General features: G+C 40.7%; 3 protein-coding genes across 3 annotated transcripts in view; 1 reads left to right on the top strand and 2 right to left on the bottom strand.

The window, feature by feature from the left end:
* The window catches only part of add2 (adducin 2 (beta)), a 22,288-nt gene extending 16,963 nt beyond the window's left edge, over positions 1–5,325 (bottom strand). Inside the window, exon 1 of the mRNA XM_053654253.1 lies at positions 4,965–5,325. The gene's annotated coding sequence lies outside the window, so the exon portion shown is untranslated. The remainder of the gene's footprint in view (positions 1–4,964) is intronic.
* Positions 5,326–7,850: 2,525 nt separating this feature from the next.
* On the bottom strand, positions 7,851–12,684 carry figla (folliculogenesis specific bHLH transcription factor). Its single transcript, XM_053654255.1, has 4 exons — positions 12,464–12,684; positions 9,831–9,980; positions 9,640–9,729; positions 7,851–8,928 (listed from the first exon to the last, which is right to left on the bottom strand). Exons 1-4 carry the CDS (start codon positions 12,647–12,649, stop codon positions 8,758–8,760), a joined length of 597 nt encoding a protein of 198 aa, XP_053510230.1. The 5' UTR covers positions 12,650–12,684; the 3' UTR covers positions 7,851–8,757.
* Positions 12,685–22,136: 9,452 nt separating this feature from the next.
* hk2 (hexokinase 2) overlaps positions 22,137–23,424 on the top strand; it is a 44,038-nt gene continuing 42,750 nt past the window's right edge. The window contains exon 1 of the mRNA XM_053653853.1: positions 22,137–22,437. Within this exon, the coding sequence (XP_053509828.1) occupies positions 22,375–22,437 (63 nt within the window). The 5' untranslated portion in view covers positions 22,137–22,374. The remainder of the gene's footprint in view (positions 22,438–23,424) is intronic.

Raw genomic sequence — 23,424 nt, 5'->3', positions numbered from 1 at the left:
TGCACACCTGCCCTCGATTAAAGTGACTGATTTAACCCCAAATAAAGTCCAGCTGTTCCTATAGGAGTTTCCTGACATCTCCTTGGGAACAACCAGCTGGAAAAGCCACGGGCCGCATAGAGCTTACAGAGCAGGTATGGAAAGATTTCAATCAGGAAAGGGTTACAAAAAATATTTCCAGGGCACTGGGTTTACCATGGGACACTGTAAAGATAATAATCAACACGTGGGGAAAACATGGCACGACAGGGACGCTACTAAGAACAGGACGTCCTTCTAAAATTGATGAGAAGAGCAGGAGAAAGCGGTCAGGGAGCGGCGTTAAAAGACCTGCAGCAATTCCTGGTGAGTACTGGTGCTCCCTACATGCGACAACAAGCTCCTGAATTCTTCATATCTCTGGGCGACGGGGTAGGGTGGCAAGACGGAAGGCTTTTTTTAACCAACACATAAATAAATAAATACGTCCAATCTCGTAGAACCATGAGGAATAACGTGTTGAGGTCTGATGAGACCAAAGTTGAACGTTTTGGCCGTAATACCAAAAGATATCAGCAGAAGAACACCATCTCTACGGTGAAGCACGGGGGTGGCGGTATCACACTTTGGGGCTGTTTTTTTTCAGCTGGAACCTGGGGCTTTAATCAGAGTGGGGGGGGAAATGAAGATCTCCAAGTGCCAGTCAGTTCTGGAGCAAAACCTTACGGCTTCCGTTAAAGCACTACAGATGAAGAGGAATTTCAGCTTCCAGCACGACGACGACTCAAAGCGAAACCTCCAGAGCAACAAGGGAACGGCTTCAGCAGGACAAGTCCAGGGTTTCGGAACGGCCCAGCCAGAGTCCAGACCTAAATCCGATCGAAGATCTGTGTGTTGACCCGAAGAAAGCTGCGTGCGGGAGACTCCCAGCCAGTCTGAGAGTCAGAACGCTTTCACAAGGAAGAACGGCAAAATATCACCGAGTCAAGATGCGACTCGCACCTACAAAGATCCAACGCTGTGATAAAATCTAAAGCTGCTTCAACTCAGGATTAGTTTAGGGGTGTGCAAACTTACACAACCAGGTTATTATACAATTTTTATTTTTATCCCCCCCCCCCCAATATATATATATATTTTTAATTGTTTTTCACGTTAATTAACGGGCGAAAAATTTCACAATAAATGGTAGGAAAGGTTCTGACATGATTTATCATCATCATCATCATCATCACAAAAACCTGCCATTTTAACAGGGGTGTGTAGACTTTTTACATCCACTTTAGAAATGAGCTATATAATAGATTAAAAAAAAAAAAAAAAAGTAAATATACAGTATATCCTGTGTGTCCAGTTTATACACAGTATATAAACATATATAAAACAAATACAGCTTGAAACTGTGCAGGAATGGGCTTTACGTCCTTTATTGATAAATGAACAATCAAACTGTCATTAGACAAACAAACAAACGACATGAGAACATTATCTACAAAAAATTAGTTTAATCTCACACGGAAAATCTAAAAACAATAAGAGAGAAAATTCAAGGAAATCTCTTCCAAAAATAATTGAATAAATATCATATATTTATAAAAAAGAAAATGAATAATAATTAAAAAAAAAAAAAAAAAAAAAACTCATAATGGAATTCTCATGAACAATATTTGGATTTATACTTTTTTTTTAAAAAGTCACACAATGTTTTAACACAAAAAAACAATTCTTGCCCATTTTTACCAAGGGTGCCAATAATTCTAAAGCTGCCTACTAACCGTTGATTATTTTATTTATTTTTTTAAGACATCTACTTTAAAGGTTTATACATGTGCGTTCATGTGGAAATCTCGTAGAGAACCTTGTAGAGTAGTTGTTTACAGACGCTGCGGGGGACTGGTGTTCGTACTGATTAGCAGCGGAGGTTAAAGAGAACGATACACAGAGCGAGTCGTTTGATTCTGACTGGCTAAATGACTCATTCATCTCACGGACTTTAGAAAATGAGACAGACGGGTCTCGGTAACACATCACGTACACACACACACACGCACACACGCACGTCTTCATCTCTGTGTATCCCCGGGAGAAAGGGAATGTCACGCCCACCACACCACGTCTCCCCGAGGACAAGCTAACGCACGGCGTGGGCGTCTCGCTCAGGGAGAGAACGGGAGAAGCATCTTTGAGAAGATCGGAGCATCACAGACCAGAGTCTTGTGTAAAATAACATCAGAAACAAAACACAGACATAAATGACCACCACACCACAGTATGAAGTGCGTGGTGCTTTTCCATGGCACCTTAAAAGGTATGTCGGTGCTCTTTAGGATCTCAAATGACCTTCAAATGTGTTATATTTCACGTGAAAGATACAGTATATACTCTACAAAAGATAGTAGAGATACGCTTGAGGTGCCACACTAGTCCTTACATATGACAAACGGCATTATGGGTATTCTGTATCCATCACTGAGACACTGGGTATTCTGGAAGGGTTTCCTTATGTTACGGCATTATTTCTAAATAACTAACAGGTCAGTTTGTCATGTACTGTAATGTCACGTAGGAGTTTACTTTTCGTTTAGAGTGTGTTGGTCAACTGTGAACTAAGTCAAAGTGAAAGGAAATCCTTTGGATCATTGGGTGAAAAGCGACTAAACTTCCTGCTGTTGCGCCTGGCATCATGACAAACGCTGCCTTCGAGCCACCACGATGTCGTAATTACATCTCGGGAACTCGTATTTTTCTAAATCAACCCGGACTTTCCGAGTCGCGGCGATAACAAAAAGCCTTCGCGGCCGGCGGAACGAATTCGACGTGGCACGATTTTACGCGTTAAAATACACTCCGTGTCAGTCGATACCGAAAAAATCTCGCACATTTTCCGACCAAAACTGCTCGAACACACATGTCGTAATCACGGCCTCCAAACTCTTACACGTTATCGTTTGAGCAGGACCTGAAGGCAGCAAAAGTGGCTTTAAATTAGTCTGATAACTGCAAAAAAAAAAAAAATCTGATCTGATCAGCTCTTTTACACGCACTTAAGAAATGTAATAAAGGGAAATCTGTGTGTGTGTGTGTGAGTCAGGTGGCTTTAATACGGTTCCTCTCACTATATACACACAGTTGATTTGAGGTTAGCAGATGCGAGTCACCGTCATGTCACTTTACTGGTAAAGAATCGATCGTTTTATAGCTGTGACTTGGGTATTATGGGGTCCTAATCCAATGACGCATGCAAGCTCTGTTCTCTCCATTTGTTTGCAAGTGTATGAAAGTGTATGTTTCAGATACAGCAGCACACGGATTGGTTATAGCAGCTTGTTGATCAATAGGCCACACCCCTAGTTCATGGTGAGGTCCAGCACTTTTTCAGGTGATATTGCTGATAAAGTCTGAGTTTACTTGTGTCTAGACTCGGACATGATCAAAATATCACTGATCACCGTGGTCCCCAATGTCCAATCACTGATCACCGTGGTCTCCAATGTCCAATCACTGATCACCGTGGTCCCCAATGTCCAATCACTGATCACCGTGGTCTCCAATGTCCAATCACTGATCACCATCGTTCCCAACGACCAATCACTGACCATCGTTGTTTTCAACAACCAATTACTGATCATTGTTCCCAATGGCCAATCACTGATCTCCAATTCTCCCAAGGACCCATCACTAGTCACCATGGTCCGCAATGTCCAATCACTGATCAACATTTTTCCCAATAGCCAATCGCTGATCACCATTGTTTCCAGCAACCAAACCACTGATAACTATTGTTCCCCACAACTAATCACTCAACACCATTGTTTGTCTCCCCCCCACCCCCAATATTTTAATAATCAATTCTGTTAGAACTCTATTCTATTCTTTCTCCAGAAAAAAAAGTCTTCCTCCTTCACGCAACATGTATTTTATATGCAAATTATGGTGTCGATTCAGTGAATCAGTTCACTCAGTCTGACTCTCTCTAGACCGGATTAAGAGTTAGCCTATTAGCCGGTGTTTTGGAGTGCACTCAGGACAGGCACGCTGCAAGGACGCCGTTATTGGAACACAGCCGATCTGAAAGCGGTAAACACACACATGAAACACGCTGGAAATCAACTGAAAATATATCGCCATGTCTTACTAGGACAATTTGGTTAGCATGCGGCTAATCGAGGATGATTCGTGTCCCACGCGCGGCTGCCTAGCAACCGTTACGGCGCGCGCTGATGCCACAACATCAGCACCAGCACAACGCGACGGTTAACTCGATAACTCGCTGTAGTAACGGATGTGTATTCAGCATCATGGCGATGTACGGGAATGGAATATACTCGAAACTAAAGGGTCACGTCCCAAACCGAGCAACAATACAGTAACCTACTAACTAGGTTCTATTTGTTTTTTCGCTTTGTGTGTGTGTTAGTGGGCTATCGAAATGTTACGTCATCAGGGCTTCGACGAGTTCTCTTGGGTCACCATGGTTACGATGCGAAATCCCATACTACCGTACTAACTAGTACGCCCTGTCACACTAGGGGATAAGGGAGGATACTAGGCTAACTACTGTATATTCGGTTTGGAACGAGGCCCATCATACATTTTATGAAGTAATAGCGGATATCATGGTGTGTCCAAGTTAAGGATCCTAAAATTACCCCTGTATTACACCTGTAGTACCCTTATGCCAGCTACAATGCACCAATGTTCAGGCACCAGAATTATGTTAATATACTAAAAAAAAAAAAAAAAACCAATAATAAAATAACAAATATAAAACATGCGCATATATGACAAACTGTTGTTTATATCCAGAGCCCATATCCTAGGACTCATAGAAAAACAAGGCCGTGCCCAAACACACACTCACGATTTAACCTCTTAATAAATCATCACTAAACATAATAATGATCATCCGTGAGGCCTCAGGGTTATCCGGGCTGATCTGATTCCCGTCAGAGAAATAAAAACAGCACAGAAAACGCGGATCTTACCTTACAGCATCCTCTCCGGTTTGGCCTTTGTATTCGTGTTCCTGCCCCACCTGCAGCCCAGAGCACAAATCCTGACAAACACAACACACGTGATGAAACTAATCCCCTTTCTTCCTCCTTCCGATGAGAACCGAGGTTCTTCCCGTTAATGGCTCACCACTAAAAGCTTTAATCATGTAAGGAGAGAGAAAGAAAGAGAGAGAGAGAGAGAGAGAGAGCATCCCTCTGTAGCCCAGCCCACTGCCGCGCCTCAGCTCCAGCCACACATCACCGACATCCTTCACGATTCAATTCACTGAGCCGACTCGTTTGAAGTGAATCGAGCCGCGCGACTCCGGACCGGTTTGATTCACCACGGCTGACTGATTCAGGGGAGAATTTGAATCGTGATGCAGACAAATCGACACCTTAACATTCAAACTTTTTCAATTTATATATCTTTTTTTTTTTTTTAATTAAATACCATGGTTAAACGAATCTTCTAAATCGAAACCTTTCCAAATATACTCATAGGCAGGCAAATATTTCTAATGTTAACTCAACGTATAATCTCAAATCTGGTGACAGTTTGGACAAAACTTCAGCTTGTTATGGATTATTATACACTCTCAGGGGGGAAAGAAAGAAGAAAAAAAAATGGTGCTAAACTGTACCCTGTTCAAGAACACACCTTTTGCACCTTTATACACCGATCGGACAGAACGTTAAACGCACCGAGAGCTGAATTGAATAATATTGATTAACTCGTCACACTAGCACCTGTTGAGAGGTTGGGATATTTTAGGCAGAGAGTGAACAGTCAGTTCTCGAAGTTGAGATGGTGGAAGCAGGAAAAATGGGCATGGACGACTGGGTCAGAGCATGTCTGAAACAGCAGGTCTTGTAGGGTGTTCCCAGTATGGAGTGGTCTGTACCTACCAAAAGCGCTCCAAGTAAGGAGAACCGGTGAACCAGCGACAGGGTCATGGCCTCCAAAGGCTCATTGATGTGCACGGGGAGCAAAGGCTAGCCCGTCTGGTCCGATCCCACAGAAGAGCTACTGTAGCATAAATTGTTGGAAAAGTTAACGCTGGTTATGACAGAAAGGAGTCAGAACACTGTGTTTCCACACACAGAACTGTCGCTCATGCAATGTTTTTTTGCACCATTCTGTATAAACACAATAGACTGTTGTGTGTGAAAATCCCAGGAGAGCATCAGTTTCTGAAACACTCAAACCAGCCCATCTGGTACAAACAACCATGCCACGGTTCAAGTCACAGAGATCAGACCCCCTGCCCCAATTCTGATGTAAATATTAACTGAAGCTCTTGACCTGTATCTGCAGGATTTTATGCTGCCACATGATTGGCTGACTGGAGAACTGCATAAATGAACAGGTGTTCCTATTAAAGTGGACAGTGAGTGTACATTGAGAATTAAATGTAAAAAACATAAAATATATATACACACTGAATCAGTGTTATGCTCAGAAATATTGCCTCCAAAATTTATATTACTTTAAAGTAACTAGTCTGAATTTTACATACAGCAAAATAATCTTAAAAAAAAAAAAAAAAAAAAACACTAAATACACTATACTACATATATAGAATGTGTATATGCTATACAATTCTCTCATTTTATATATACGTTTCTATCATATGATAAAAATTCAAAAGAATTCCCTTAGAGGAAGAAGTCCCTTCAGAACATTTTCTAAAACAAAAGATTTACTCTGACAGTGATCCACTTATCCTCTGTGTCTGACTTTTTCCTTTTCTTATTATAGTCCTCACTGTCCTACACCCCAAAAATCCCCCCCACCCCCCTTCTGGTGAGTAGAAGTATTGCAGTTTGTGTTCCCCAGCACACACAAAAATAGAACATTGAAAGAAAATAGAGTGAGTGCTGACAGGTATTTTATTATGAAAGTGATCTGGGGGGGGGGGGGGGGATGAATAAATAAACAAATAAATAAATCACAACCCCCCCCCCATAAATAAATAAACAAACAAATAAATAAACTACAACCCCCCACCCCCTTTCGCGCACACACACGCTGCTTCACAGTCTACTTAAACACAGATGAAAATGTCAATACAATTAGAACTAAATACTTTAGCAGCTGTTCATTTAGCTATTTAAACAAAAATAAACTGTTTATACACAATCCTTCTTCATTCAAGGTCAAATTCATGCTTCAGTGCGAACCGTGTGTCCTGTGGAAAAAAAAGAAACGGCGGACGTCCTCATCTCGTCTGATAGACCTGCAGTGAAGAGATTCGTTCATTCCTCATCGAACGCCGTCCTGCGTAATATTTTAAAGGAGCAGTTTGCAATTTCAGAGCCCTCTGATGCTGCGTGCAAGTCGCACTGACCTTCGTTTTCCCCTGAACCGACGCCGATACCGTAACCGATCCCTCCTCAAATCCTTAATCCTACGCCCTGTCCGGAAATCGATCAAAGACGCATCAATTCTTTAAATCCGTTCAGAGAAAGTGATGAGAAAGGAGATAAGAGGCTTCTAGAAGCTTGATTTTAACGTAGTGTGTGACGGAAAATCCTTCAACCCCCCCCACCAAAAAAAAAAAAAAAGGCCAATAAATGATGTAAGGAATAAAACTCTGTCGTGCCTTTATATTAAATTAATTAACAACAGATGGGTGTGACGAAGCAGAGTTACCACCCTGACACTGATGATTTTTTATCCCACTTATACCACAGCAATTCAGCAACAAGGACCTTTTCTTTAATTAAAAGAACAATACATCATACTTTCAGTCCAATTATAATGACACTAAATTCTGTGGAACGTCGGTGAAATGAGTTAGTTCACGTTCTCACTTACGTTATAGCAGCTATAAACAGTCCCCCCCCCCCCACACCAGCCTCTCATATCTCTCTCTCTCTCTCTCAAAGTTAATAAGGCTAAAATAATAAATCTAAACACATGGGCATGTTACTGAGAAACCGCAAGGTGTTAAACACTACAGCTGGCACGATACCGCTTGCTCTTTACCAATACTCTACCCAAACTTTCAGTACCGGTCGATACCGATACTCTATACTGCGTCTTAGAAAACTACCAAGCTTTCAACTGAGGTCCCCCCCCCCACACAAACATGACTTCTACAAATTCGCAGCTTTCATACAAAAATCACTCACATGGAAAATATTATACACATAATAAATTAAACAATGATAAATGATTAAAACCCAATCCTAAAAAAAACACAAAAACTAAAAACGTGTCTTTACTTTCAAACATTTCCAATTTTAAAAAAATTAAATAAATAAATTCCAACTCTAATTCCTATCTTTTCGACAGGATATCCGATTTTTAAAGTTACACCCCCCCGATATCTGATCCAGCTACCAACCCTGGGTATTGGACTCTGGCGTCTCTAGTAAAAACTCCTCTGTATGGAATGAGAGATGAATCAGAAGCATGCTATACACACACACAGTATCTTACGAATTGCCTTTTAAGGAAACAGGGTAACTTTGCTCCGGCTGGTGGGTGGAGCTAATTTCTGGGCCAAAAAAAGGGTGAGAGAAAAATAAATAAATAAAAAATGAATAAAATAAAAGTAGGCACCTGAAACTGAGAAATCAGCGAGATCCATTGTAAGGCGATATTGAGAAATAGAACTTACTAACTAATGCTAACTTGTTTTCTAACGCCACAATTATAGAGCTAGAAACCTTTGAAAAATTATAAACCGCACCTTTAAAAGTGTACTATTATGATTTTTTTTCTCTCTCTAAGGTTATCGGGAACCGGAGTACGACAGGCAAGCACGTGTGTATGTTACTGCAACTTCAGCAAACTCCTTACCAGCGTGTGGTCAGAGCCGACCTGTATGATGTAGACGGGGACGGCACACTGCACGGTCATGTTGCTCAGATCGACCTCGTCCTCCTCTTCAGCGCCGGACGGAGCCGTGACCAGTAAAGACGGATTGGACAGAGAGTCAAGCACCTGAGACACGGAGTAGGTTGGTTTGTTATTGATATATATATATATATATATATATAAAAAACTGTAAAAAAAAATGCTATTAAAAACTTCCATTAAGAAACATCATCTTTTGTTTGTGCGTAAAATAAAGCGTTTGTGCTGTCGGCTTCATAGAATCCAAACGTGAATAGAAAATTCATGCCGATTATAAATAATAATGATTAAATAAGACAATAAGTTTCATAAATTGTTATTGGAATCGTCCGCCGGAAGAACGCGAGAGAAAAAGCACCATAACAGAAGAGAAGTGAAATTTTCCCATGGGCTTCATTTGCATACTCAAACATGATTGGCTCTTAGATTTTATGATGCAATAACACTTCATCACAAAGAGTTGGGAAATAAAATATAATTCCTTGGATACTGCAATTGCAATTTATTACTGCATGTACTTCCAACCCCCCCCCCCCCTCCCCTCCCCCTTCCCATTAAAGACTTTTCACTTTTTATCACTACAATTCAAAGGAGAATTAAAATAAAAACAAAAAACACAGATTGGTTAGTCTAATCAATTTTTTTAAACAAATCATAATTTTTTTTAAATTATAACTTCACCCAACTTTAACTTTTACACGTTAAGAACAGTTTCTACTTGTCTACTTCAGTGAAGAAATGAACCATTTATAGACGGTCTATTATAAAATGAGTATTTACACACACACACAAACTCACGTCATCCACACTCCACAGGTCAGCGCACCTGTCGTCTGAGAACGAATACTTGCTCATGTTCTCCAGCAGCTCACTCGACGCTCCGTTGCTCTGCTAAGAACATTTCATCAGCAGCAGCATCACAGAACTGAGATTTGAACCTTAGACGTGTGTGGTGATAAAATCCTGACGCGCGCGAGATCTGTGCTTACGTGCGCCGAGGTGTCGCTGAGCACGGAGGACAGCAGGCGGATGTACTCGGTCGCCGCCTTCAGAATGTCCACTTTACTGGGCTTGCGGTCTCGGGGAATCAACGGCACGATGCGCCTCAGATAGGAGAACATGCTGTTCAGACTCCGTACCTGCAGGGGGCGCCACAGGACAGGCCATCACACTGACCACCAGCAAAGAGTTTCTCACACACAGAGCTCGGACAAATTTCAATACACTCTTTATAATAAAAAGGTTCTTCAATGGTTCTGCAAAGAACTTTCTTCTTGTCAAGAAGCATTTTTTTTATTGTGTACGGTTCTTTGGAGATTAAATAAAGTTCTTTATGGTTCATTATAGGTTCTTCAGAGCAGCGTGTTAGTTCTTCAAGGTATCCTCGCTTAACAGGTTAAAGAGAAACCTCTAAAATTCTTTGTGGAACTGGAAAAGGTTCTCCTGGAATCCCTTTTAAGAACTTTACTTTGGTAACAAAAGGGTTTGTTTTTTTTTTTAAACACGGTTTCTTTACTCCGGAAAGTGACGAAGACGTGGGACACGTTAAACTCGTTAAACAATCAGTCATAATAAACCGAACCCTCAATTAAACATGGCACAGCCAAATATGTGAGGTTTCTAACAACATAACGAACTTCTACTTAGAAGGTGTGAGTAATGTTTCCTGTTAAAACTCAGGAAAAAGAATCGTCTCCCTTTTTCTGTGATCATGACACCAGTTAGAACTTTTTTTTTGCCTAATTGTGTAATCACGATCAGTTAAGCGTTTATCTATGTGGGCGGGGCTTCCTGTTGATAGACAAGTGACGTCATCATTAAATACTAAGTTAATCTAAATACAGTTTGAGAGCCATACGTTCCTTTAACGACACAAGAACCTCGACAGCAGCCCCGCGACGTCCACTCTTACTACAGCTACGTCTAGATGTAACCACACTACCGTGGTATGAAGTCTCAGGCGTCAATAACGTCATAAAAATCGACATTTAACCTGCATTTGAGATATCATCAAGTAACGAGTCTAACGTTAATTCGTCTTTCCGAGCCCTCTCTCTCTCTCTCTCTAACAATTCAGGACCGCTGATGAAATTAAATTAAAAGTCATTTCTCCTTCCTTTTCCTCTTCAGAGCGACACCGTGTCACAAAGATCACAGGACACTCATAACTGATTGAATCATTAAACGCAGACGCACTTTACAAACCCACGAGAGGAATTTCAAACGTGTTCAAGAACCCTGAACTGTAAGCTTTAAAGCGTGATTTTCCACGCCATGTTTATTATTTCATATTCAATAACGTTCAATTAAAAACACTAAATGTTTAAGGTGCAATTTGATGGAATTATTTAACGAGATTTACAGTCAAGCACCTCTATATGGTACGTCACCTCTTAGCTGTGGAAAGAAGGTTGTGCGTTTTAAACACACACCCAAAGCTGAAGCATCAATACTTTATCATCTTTTTATTATTTCACTGCTTTTTTTAAAATCAATAATTTTTTATTTATTTATTTTTTTAAAACCTTCTTTCCAACTTGGCGTTAATTACACAGAGCAGCAGGATCACTGTATTTTTTCAGCTTTTCCATGCTCCATGTATACACATCATCTGGTTCACTCGCTTTAAAGTAAGACTTTACCACATAGTTGTTGGGTTTGTTTTGTTTTTTGTTTTTTTAAAGTAATATCTCGAGTAGTTTGTTATATTATCCGTAATCTATGTGAAATATGCAGTCGTGCGTAAATGATTTGTTGCCTCGTGCATATTGTAATACATTTGTATACGGAAAACGTGATGCATTTTCAATAGGAAACAATAAAAAGGACACTTGTAGAGTGTGGAACCTAGCCTTTAATCCGGGGCCTGGATATTTGGATAATTTTGCGTCTCTTGTAACCGACAGAATTAACTTATTAAGAGTATACTAAAATTAGATAAAATTTCTTTGAAATAAAGTTAACTAATTAAGCTAAAAGCTTTGAGAGTCACTGGAAGGAATATACTAGTGATGGGAATTCCAGGCTGTTCCCTGCTGAAAAATACAATAGAAACCATCACAGAAGTTCTAATGGTTTTCACTACAAATACCATTATAACCCATCAGCTACTCATCAAAACCATTACCAGTCCTTAAAGGTATCCACTACTAGACATAACATACCACCATTATAAGGCAAGAAATTACCAGTAGAGACCCACAGGGACCATTAGAGTTTCTATTAAAACCAATACAATTCACATTATATCCATTACAGATTCTGTAAGGGTTTAAACGAGTCAGATTATTTGACTCGGCTCACCCAGAAGAGTCGACTCTTTCGGCTCCTAAACGGCTCGTTGCCACTTTACTTTCCCTAAACCACAGAAAGTTTGCTATGTTTTGACCAGTGATTGTTCTTTGCTGGAAACTATTCCTGGAATGGTTTCAAAACAACATCATCATCATCACCACCACCACCACCATCACCCTATATCATGCATTATATATTTTAAACCTGACAATAATTGTAAAACCAGCAAAGTTTTGGGAAAATGTAAGAATCCATGCATTAAACGTTACTCATAAAAAAGGAGTCGGCTCAAAGAATCGGCTCTTTCTCGAATCACAGATCCACTAACCCGGAGCCGCTCCTTGGCGTTGGCTAACTGTCTTTTCTGGGCGACATCGTCTCTGTCCTCCATGTCCGTGTACTGTCCATCTTCTGTCCTGAGCAGCTTTTCGATATTCACGTGCACTGGAAGCGACGGTTCGGTGCTCTCGCGCAACAAAATGTCGCCCATTAACTCTCTCTCAGGGACTTTCATTAATCCCCCCACCACCTTAAACTTCCTGTCGCTCATTCTCTAATAAATACTGGCTTTATTCAGGCTCTAATAACAAATAACGTAACTCTATATACATATCTAATCCTCAAAAATGTTTTGTAAAAGTTTAGCTAAAGCTAATACAGTCCATAACATTTCGCCCAGTCTTGTTAAGAGACCAAATTCAAATGCACGCGCACCTGTGTTAGGCTCCGCCCCTCAATTAGCGTCCAAGTTATTTAAACATATTAAATTACAATAGATGCTAATTGAGGGGCGGAGCCTAACACAGGTTTATATGGCTAATATTAATGTTGATATTAATCATAAATTACGTTTTATCCTGGGTGAACTTTACATTGCGTACCTTTATCACCAATATCCCTGATAAAATCGCTGTAACACGCCCTCTCGTGGCTGGGTGCTTTATTTTAAACTTTAATTCAAAATTGAATTGAATTCGGTCAGTGCGCGTGTGTAGAAGATTCACGGCTCAGCCAATCAGATTTCAGAACTGAAACTATCCGCCATTTTGTTTACACTAGGTACTAGATGTCCACAGTTGAACATTTCTTTCTTTCTTTCTTTTTGTATTTATCGGATTTCAACAAATTATAACAAAAAGCATACGAGAGACAGACAAAGACACAGTCAAAGTACATTCAGTACTACAACAATACAAAATAAATAAATAAAAAAACACGCAGCCATGGGGTTGGGCTAACTTTTATAGAAATGTCTTAACAGCTTTCTTGGTATCTGAATAAAGAATAGCCTTGATATTTTAATCTCTTGTTCAAGAATAAAAAACAAAGGCTCGGTTTTACTATATTTACGTTTATGTATAGCCGATAATATTTAGCAAAAATTAATAATCTAATGTTCTTTTGTTTTGTTGAGACACTAGTAAGACCAAATAAAGCATTTTCTAAACATAAAGTGGAGTCAATATAATCGATTATGAAACTAGCCGAATCTTTCCAACGTTACCTTACATGACTGCAATGCCAAAAACAAACGAAACACCGTCTCAACAGTTCCAATGAATAACCTTTTAAAATTTATCAAGAAAACTATTTACTGGATAGTATCTACGTAACATTTTAAAAGTCATTTTCTTCACTTTGTTTACCAATAGATATTTGCTTGGTAGAGTCCAGATGGCCGTCTACATCCTTCACCGGTCTTATTCCAATAAACTATACAATTTGGAGTGGAGACAATATCCTTTTGGTTAGTGGTTAGCACATTCGCCCGTTCGCCTCACACCTCCAGGGTCGGGGGTTCGATTCCCACCGTGGCCCTGTGTGGGCGGAGTTTGCATGTTCTCCCCGTGCTGCGGGGGTTTCCTCCGGGTACTCCGGTTTCCTCCCCCAGTCCAAAGACATGCATGGTAGGCTGGTTGGCGTGTCTAAAGTGTCCGTAGTGTATGAATGGGTGTGTGAGTGTGTATGTGATTGTGCCCTGCGATGGATTGGCACCCTGTCCAGGGTGTACCCCGCCCTGTGCCCCATGCTCCCTGGGATAGGCTCCAGGTTCCCCCGTGACCTTGAAAATGAAAAGGATAAGCGGTATAGAAGATGGATGGATAATAATAATAATAATAATAATAATAATAATAATAATAAAGGGAAAGGAATGAAAAAAAAACAATATAACACTGAAAGTAGTTAAGTAATTAAAAAAAAAGACTGCATGTTTATGTAACTATAAGTTATATAAGGTAATAAGACACAAGTGGAAAAGGAATTGTTTACGTCCACAGTAGGTGTTGACCCCGTGAGCCGAGATGGAAGATGGAACATTTAAACAAAGCATAGCCAGCTCATCCTTGACCATTTCTGATTACCGATGCTGTGTGATTATACAACATGCATTATTAAAATGACTTATCTCCCGGTTTGAATCAAACGAATGCCTGATAACTAAAGCGCAGTCGTTCACTGAATTCACAAAGTGCCGTGCTGGAGCCATGCTCGTTAAGGCCATGACTTTAATGAAGCGCTGCTTAGAGTCTGGTATGTGATCCGACTGTGGATTGTTTAAAAAAAAAACAAAAAACAATATGCCTGGCTCGTTTTCCCTCGAGAGCTTGCTAATCAGTCGACTGCAGTGACTCATGATTTTTCACTTTCACGTATAAGGTCCACACTTCCTGGAGAAGATCAGATTGCACTGTGGGTTGATGATACGTTTCCTTTAGATGTGTTTGCAAGCTTGTGGTCTAGTGGTGAAATTTTTAGAGCAAATAAGATGATAATGTTTTTTGTTGTTGTTGTTGTTGTTTTTAATGTTTAAAAACGGTGAAGATACAAGGCTTAAACGAGGTGTTAGTGAGGTGGATTTAAACACGGCTAAACGTTTGTTGGTCCTGGTGTCACAGCATTGGCAGGAAATCAGTGTGCTAAATGGGATGTAACGCTGTACTCGAGTCTTAAGTCACTGTACTTAATCACATATCTATAAAAGGCTTCAAAAGGCTTTATGGATTTCATCTAAATTCCTACTAAATCTAAATTCCTACTAACACATCTCTGTAATCTGTCAGCTGCTGATCATGTACGGTTTGCATTTATCACCGCGCTTTGTATTGTGACAGCTAGCAATTAGCATTCGGCTAGTTATTTTCATGCTAGCTCACGTTTGAGAGGTTACGAATAAAGTTGCTGTTCGCTAGACTTAGCTAACTTTAACGCCCACATTAAACTCACCCCTGTTTATCATGAACTATAAGACATTTCTCTCCAGTCGTATCTACAGAACATTAGCTAGTCTTCAGAGCTAGCTAGAAGACTGACACTACTTCTGTACGTCCTGCTAATGCAGCTATAAGCAACAGGTTCTTTAACGTACTGATTTTTTCAACGTCAGAAAAAGCGTGACTTTTTCTTCGACCCCGTTACACAGTCAGTTTGAAGCGCACATACTTATGGTTTGAGTGGATAACTGGCCAAATGTCGGTAGTATCACTTACTTTCGGTGACCTTGGTAATAAATACGCAGTAGAAATAGGAAAAATCCCCTAACCTTCCTCTTCTAAAGCATTTGTTGTGTACGGTATGACATTGGACGGCACATTTTCTGTAGAAATATTCAGGAATGTCATTTCACACACACACACACACACACACACACACACACACACCAAAGTGCTGCATTGTTTCTCCCTTCAGTCTCCTCGTCAGGAGGTGAAATGCTGCTCAGTTGGGTGAAGGTCTGGTGATTGACTTGGCCAGTCTACAACCGTCCACTTTCCCGCCTGATGAAGTCCTTTGTTGAGTTGGCAGTGTGTTTGGATCACTGCGCTGCATGATGAAGTTCCTCCAGATGCATTTCTGTGTAAACTGGCAGACAAAATGTTCCGGTAAACTTCTGAATTCATTCTGCTGCGACCATCGTGAGTTCCATCATCAGTAAAGATTAGTGAGAATGTTCCAGAAGCAGCCGTGCAAAGCCCAAGCTATGACGCTACCTCCACCATGCTTGATCCATGGCCGCTTATGTTTTGGATACATTCTTTCTCCACATTTTAGCCTTTCCATCACTTTGGTAGAAGTTAATCTTGTTTCCAGAACGTTTTGTGGTTCGTCTTTGTACGTTATTGTGTATTCCAGTCTGGTTTCCCAAATCTTACTGCTGATGAGAGGTTTACATGTTGTGGTATGGCCTCTAAGGGGCGCTTAGTGGTTAGCACGTTCGCCTCACACCTCCAGGGTCGGGGGTTCGATTCCCACTGTGGCCTTGTGTGTGCGGAGTTTGCATGTTCTCCCCGTGCTGCGGGGGTTTCCTCCGGGTACTCCGGTTTCCTCCCCCAGTCCAAAGACACGCATGGTAGGCTGATTGGCGTGTCTAAAGTGTCCGTAGTGTGTGAATGGGTGTGTGACTGTGTATGTGATTGTGCGATGGATTGGTACCCTGTCCAGGGTGTACCCCACCTTGTGCCCCATGCTCCCTGGGATAGACTCCAGGTTCCCCCGTGACCCTGAAAAGGATTAAGCGGTATAGAAGATGGATGGATGGTACGGCCTCTATATCTCTGCTCTCAATGTCTGATTCGAACGGTGGATTGTGAGACCTTCACCCCTGCCTTCTGGAAGTTGTTGGTGATATCACTGACTGTTGTGTCCAGATTTTTCTTTACAGCTCGCACAATGTTTGTGTCATCGGTTGTTTTCCTTGGCCGACCCGTTCGGGGTCTGTTGCTCAGCACACCAGCGGTTTCTTTCTTTCTTCTTCAGGACGTTCCAAATTGTTGTATTGGCTATACCCGATGCTTGTTCAACGAATCAGATTGATTTCCCCTCTTTTCTCAGCTTTAAAACGGCTCACTTTTCTCCCATAGACAGCTCTCTGATCGTTATGTTGGTTTATCCTTTTTAACAACAAATGCAGTCTTCACAGTTGAAACTGAAGCCTAAAACCAAGACTAGATGTTCAGAGCTATTTACTGTTTAAACAGTCAATCTAACAGGACACACCTGGGTAACGAAAAATACCTGTCAGTCACACGTTCCAGTATTGTTGGGTGCCTAAATATTGGCGCATATGATTTGCATATCTACATATAAATACCAGTCAAATAAAAGCTGAAATTCTAACCTCTCTTCTCATATTCATCTTTCGATCTCAAACCCAAATGGCTTCAGTCTACAGCGAAAACAAATGAATTGGCCTTGCCGTTCCAATAGTTTCGGAGGGGGACCCTAACCCGTGAAGAAACTGAAGCTTTTACGACAGGATTAATTTAGATGAATAACTTTTACTGCACTTTACTGCACTCTGATGCATGTGATCCAATGTTATAAAATAAAAAAAGAAGCAGAAGTGGCAAAAAGTAATTGTAACAACTCTAAACTAGAAAAGGGAGAAGCTAAAATAAAATGTTTTTGTATAGAGTAAATATAAATGGCACTAATTTGTTGGGATCTGTCTGTACACCACCTACACAGGAGGAGGTGAGTGAAATGACCACAGAATAAACCAGAAGCGCAATCAGATTTGCAGTCTGGAAATATCTCACTTCGTGGGCCCGAGTCATTCAGTCTGCTGAGACGATTGCAAGAAAAGTGGGCGTTCTTTCAGAAACCGTCATGAGGATGGAAGAAACGATGGAGTAGGTTTGGAATCCGATCGGATCAGCTGCTAGCTGACATCATGTGCCTGGAAATGGGCCTGGCCTCATCGCCTTCTGTTTGCCTTGTGCATGAACTTTGAAGCGCAACTAAAAACCGAAAGGGAGAAGAAAGGTACGGTTACAAAAAGCATCGCTGCACAGTTGAAGTTCCCCAAACTGATGTAACTCTCATTAGATGGACTGACGCCAGGATCCGCGACGTGCCGAGCCGCACGTCCGCACTCAGGCTCTGTCTCGAGCCGTAAAAGTCACTTTGTATGAATCCTCACCTCGAGAAATATGATTAACATTTTCAACATCACTACTCGGGGAAATGACATCGTTTCCAGAGGAAGTCATCCAGCAGTCAGATTATCCACTGCTACTGGAACGAAATCTGAAGTAGTGTTTTTCTAGGACTTCTTTGATTCGTGTGCCTGCTTTGGGTGGTGTCTTTTGGCTCATTTAAAAAGCACACACTACGTTAGAAGCATTCAGGTCTCAGTCTAAAGCTTCATGAGGGAAGGACAGACAACGGAGTAGGTTTGGAATCAGATCGGATCAGCCGCCCAGGCCTGGGTCTGGGTCTGGGCCTGGCATCGTGTCTGATCGGTCGCGTCGTGTTTGCACTGTCCGTGAAATCTATTCGAAATAGGGAAGTTGCGAAAAGAGTTTTTGCACTTATCACATTACGAAGCTTTTTGAGAAATATGTGTGCAAATTATATCCTCCAAAATATCCACGAACAGGCTGATTTACCAGCAGCGCTTGCAGATGGTTGCGAGTTTCGAACAAAAAAAACAAACCAAAAAAAAAAGTCCACACTAACATGCTGCAGATATTGCATCATGAAAGCCCCTTTACGAAAGAAGGGCGGGTATTAAATTTGGTCATAAGTCCATTTTCGCAGATTAAAGAAAGAAAAAAAAAATAATGTGCACAATAAGATTTGAGTAAATACAGAAAATGGCGGCGGTTAAAGTATTTATTTCCAAGACAGAGGTGTTGTGTAAGTTTCGATCAGGACACGAGAAGGTAATCTGATCTTGAATTTTTTATTTTTTTTTTCTCAGAGGGAGGATTGAGAGAAGCACCATCATGGCTGATCGGAGCACCTCTGAGTTGTGGGGTTACACCACCTGTCAGTGTAAATCTAAATCCCGTCTGAATAGGGCTTCACTTTTTTTTTTCTTTTCAAACTCACCTGTAAACCCAACCAGGCTGGCATGAAGAATTGCCATGTTTGTACAGAGTGTGTGATGGGTTTCAAAATGTGACCCGGCAGGTTCCTCCGGCTTCTTCCAACGGATGCCTGTTCGCACAATCGACACTTTGAAGACAAATTCACAACTCCGACATCCATGGACTCTTTATGATTTAAGATACTCTGCTCTCATGGATCTCAAACAATTATAAACACAACACAGATTTATCAAAAAAGAAATCTTTGTAAAATATAGATGTGCAACAATTACTGGCACCCTTTAAGTGAACTACCTCCCTTTGCCAAGATAACAGCTGAGTCTTCTCCTATAACGCCCGATGAGGTTGGAGAATACATGGCGAGGGATCTGAGAGCGTTCCTCCATACAGAACCTCTCCAGATCCTTCACATTTCGAGGTCCACGCTGGTGGACTCTCCTCTTCAGTTCACCCCACAGGTGTTCTATGGGGTTCAGGTCAGGGGACTGGGAGGGTCATGGCAGGACCTTGATTTTGTGGTCAGTAAACCATTTTTGTGTTGATTTTGATGATGTTTTGGATCATCGTCCTGCTGGAAGATCCAACCACGGCCCATTTGAATCTTTCTGGCAGAGGCGGTCAGGTTTTCATTTAATATCTGTTGATATTTGATCGAGTCCATGATGCCATGTATCCTAACAAAATGTCCAGGTCCTCTGTCAGAAAAACAGCCCAAAACATTAAAGATCCACCTCCATATTTAACCGTGGGCATGAGGTACTTTTCCATATGTCTACCTCTCTGTGTGCTCCAAAACCACCTCTGGTGTTTATTACCAAAAAGCTCTATTCTGGTTTCATCTGACCGTAGAACCCGATCCCATTTGAAGTTCCAGTAGTGTCTGGCACACTGAAGACGCTCGAGTTTGTTTTTGGATGAGAGTAGAGACTTTTTTCCTGAAACCCTTCCAAACAGCTTGTGGTGATGTAGGTGACTTCAGATTGTAGTTTTGGAGACTTTCTGACCCCAAGACGCAACTAACTTCTGCAGTTCTCCAGCTGTGATCCTTGGAGATGTTTTATCCACTCGAACCGTCCTCTTCACAGAGCGTTGAGACGATATAGACACATGTCCAATTCCAGGTCGATTCATAACATTTCCAGTTGACTGGAACGTCTTCATTATTGCCCTGATGGTGGAAATGGGCATTTTCAATGCTTGTGCTATTTTCTTATAGACACTTCCCATTGTGTGAAGCTCAACAACTTTTGCCGCACATCACAGCTATATTCCTCACTCTTACCCATCGTTATCAATGACAGGGAATTTGACCTGTTACCTCATATTTATACCAAGTCATAATTGAACAATTTCCTGATCCTAGTCACCCAGGTGTACTGAAAAAATGTAAAATATCCATTTTTGTTCATAAACTTGTGAGTTGTTTGCAATTGTTTGATATCCACGTTTTTTTTTCAGTCCACAGTGTTAGATAGAGTATGTTTTATTTATCGTCAAGGATTTGTGTGACAGATGTGTGGGATGATCCTGAATCTGAACAGCGAAGGAGTTATTTCAGTGAGATTTTTTAGAGAGATGGATAGATCGATGAATAGAGACGGCACTACGGTGAATTCTAGAAATAAAAGACACACACCAGACATCGTTAAAAACATCACTGTTTATTAAAAATCAGCTGGAGAAAAGTGTATTTCGAGCTCATACGCCGATACACTGAGACTTTTATATACTTATATATTAAAACAAACCTCTGATGTGTCATGGTTAAAGGTCGAGCTATATCCGTATGACGACTGATATTTTTTTCTCCTTTCCCTGCCTCACGCAGTGTGCTCAGGATGTTCACAGAGAGAAGGTTTCGCTGTTTAATACACAATATTGTACAATTCCAGCCGTTAGTACTATTTTTAGCACATTGTATTATGATGTATTTGTACAAACGTAACATGGAACATATATTTGTTAATATTTCTTTAATAATAACAGTAACTGTGTGTTTACAGTCAATTTAAGAATGATTGGCACCCTTCATGAAAAAAATGAAAATAATTACCCCCTCCTAAATTACAAAAAATAATGTTTAAAGGGGGGAAAAAATAATATAAGTATTTTTTGTCTGGTTCGATTTATTTCTATTATATTATATTATATATTACATTTAAAACATTATAATAATTGTGAAGGAAAACCTGCAGGAAAAAAGATTTCCGCTTAATAAAAAAATTGTGTTCAAATATTGGATGTATTTAAAATAATAATTTATGTAATAATATAATAATAATAATATAACATTGGAATATATATCTCTATATTATAAGAAAAATTAAGTACCGTAATTTTCAGTGTTTTATTTAAAAAAAAATTAAAGAAAAAAAAAGGCACTATTAAAAATTATTTCTGTTGATCAAGGATATTGTGTTAAAATATACATCTGTATATTTTTCTTTTTAATATATTTTTATACAATACTATACATTTTACTATCTGTCTATCTATCTATCTACCTATCTATCTTAATAACACTATCATATTATATATTATAATTAAAAATATGATTTGGGAGAAAAAAAATGCAGAAAGAATACAAAAATATGGTGTAAAATTGTATTGTTATATGTTATTTTATATTATGTCATATTATATTATATTATATTACATTATATTATATTATGTTATATTATATTATGTTATATTTTCCATCTTGTATACCACTTATCCTTCAGGGTCACGGGGGAACCTGGAGCCTTTCCCAGGGAGCATCGGGCACAAGGCGGGGTACACCCTGGACAGGGTGCCAGTCCATCACAGGGCACAATCACATACACACTCACACACCCATTCATACACTGCGGACACTTTGGACACGCCAATCAGCCTACCATGCATGTCTTTGGACTGGGGGAGGAAACCGGAGTACCCGGAGGAAACCGTCGCAGCACGGGGAGAACATGCAAACTCCGCACATATATTAAATTATTTTATATTATCTTGTATTGTATTGTATTATATTGTATTATACATTAAGGTTTGAATTGCTATTTATTCTGTTTTAATATGAAAACAACGATTATGAAACTCCTTAGGTTTGAGAAGCCGTCTCACAAGGCGACACACCTTGCCTCCCTCGCAACCAATAGGAAGCGAGGAACATCGTGACGTGAATTTATGCAAATGAAGCGCGAACTAAATGGGAAGTGAGCGGTAGTAAGTGCCGACATCTCCCTGAGTTTAGCTCGAGACCATGATAGTGTAGAGAAGAAGAAGAAAAAAAGAAAAACAAAAAGAAGAAGAAGAAGAAAAAAAGAAGACGTTTAACCAGAGAGAAGAAAAGTTCCTGAAGTGGAATTAAAGGCACACGAAGAAGAAAGTGAAGAAGAAGAAGAAGAAAGACGGAGCAGGAACCAGCACGATGATAGCCTCGCATCTCCTGGCGTACTACGTTACTGAGCTCCATCATGACCATGTGCAGAAAGTGAGTATCTGAGTAACCAGCTAGGTTAACTGGTTCAAAACAAATCCTCCCTAACTAACCAAACCTTCGGCTGGTTAACCCACTAACTCTGAGTGCGTCCTGAAGCTATCATACAGCTCTGAGTAGTACACCAGATGAGCCGTGTGTACTACGTGCTAGCTAGTACGCAAGATCTGGACCGTAACCATGGTGACCACGCTGTCTGTTTTGGTTCTGTAGTGCACGAGAGTGCAGTTTGGGACACACGGTAGTTCATTCATTCATTCATCCGTACTTGGTCGGGTTTGTCGAGGTCCTGGAGTCAGATTAAGACACGTGACTACCGGTAAACGAGTGCGTTTCCGCATTTTATTCAGGAGAGAGAGAGAGGGGGGATTTAACCCTACTTTCACCTAAGCAGCATTCATATGACGGAACACTAAAAAGGTCATCAGTATTGTGGCTGAACAACTTTTCTCTCTCATACACACGCGCGCACACACACACACAATTCTTCCTGCCACGCAGAGCGGCCTCGCGAGAGCCTGGAGCTGTAACCGGATCCACGCGCGCCCTTTGTTTCGTCACCCAAGTGTGCGTCATCGCCAGGGCACAGCCACGGGGCATCGTCTCGCGCAACGCGCTTTAGTTTCTGAAACGAATCGAAATCCTCCAATCGAGTGACACACACGCGCGCGCGGCGACTCCTCGTTCAGCCCTACACTAAACCCCAAAACGATCCGAATCTTCGAGTCACTCTGATTCATTTGACTCACCGATTCGATTTCGACCGAGTTTTCGAAATCTCACGTCGTGTGCCGATAAAGTCGACGTTTTTTAAAAAAAAGATTTACGAAGATAAACCGAGTTAAACTCAGCTGAGAGGTTAATGAGAGAAATTATGATGACACTATGTAGATTTTGTAATGAAGTACGTCGTGAGGACGCTTTCCAGAAGCTTCACAGAAATTCAAATGGTTTCCACTACGAATACCATTACAGACTATC

Source organism: Ictalurus furcatus, chromosome 22 (genome assembly GCF_023375685.1).
Source record: "Ictalurus furcatus strain D&B chromosome 22, Billie_1.0, whole genome shotgun sequence".
NCBI lineage: Eukaryota > Metazoa > Chordata > Actinopteri > Siluriformes > Ictaluridae > Ictalurus > Ictalurus furcatus.
This window is presented reverse-complemented; position numbering and strand designations above follow the sequence as displayed.

Bases quoted from the DNA above. Each gene is read 5' to 3' on its own strand.
- figla (XM_053654255.1), bottom strand. From the start codon at position 12,649: ATGAAAGTCCCTGAGAGAGAGTTAATGGGCGACATTTTGTTGCGCGAG. The intron at 9,981-12,463 runs GTTAGTGGATCT...CGCCCCCTGCAG, and splicing joins ACGCCAAGGAGCGGCTCCGG to GTACGGAGTCTGAACAGCAT. The intron at 8,929-9,639 runs GTGAGTTTGTGT...TCCGTGTCTCAG, and splicing joins ACCTGTGGAGTGTGGATGAC to GTGCTTGACTCTCTGTCCAA.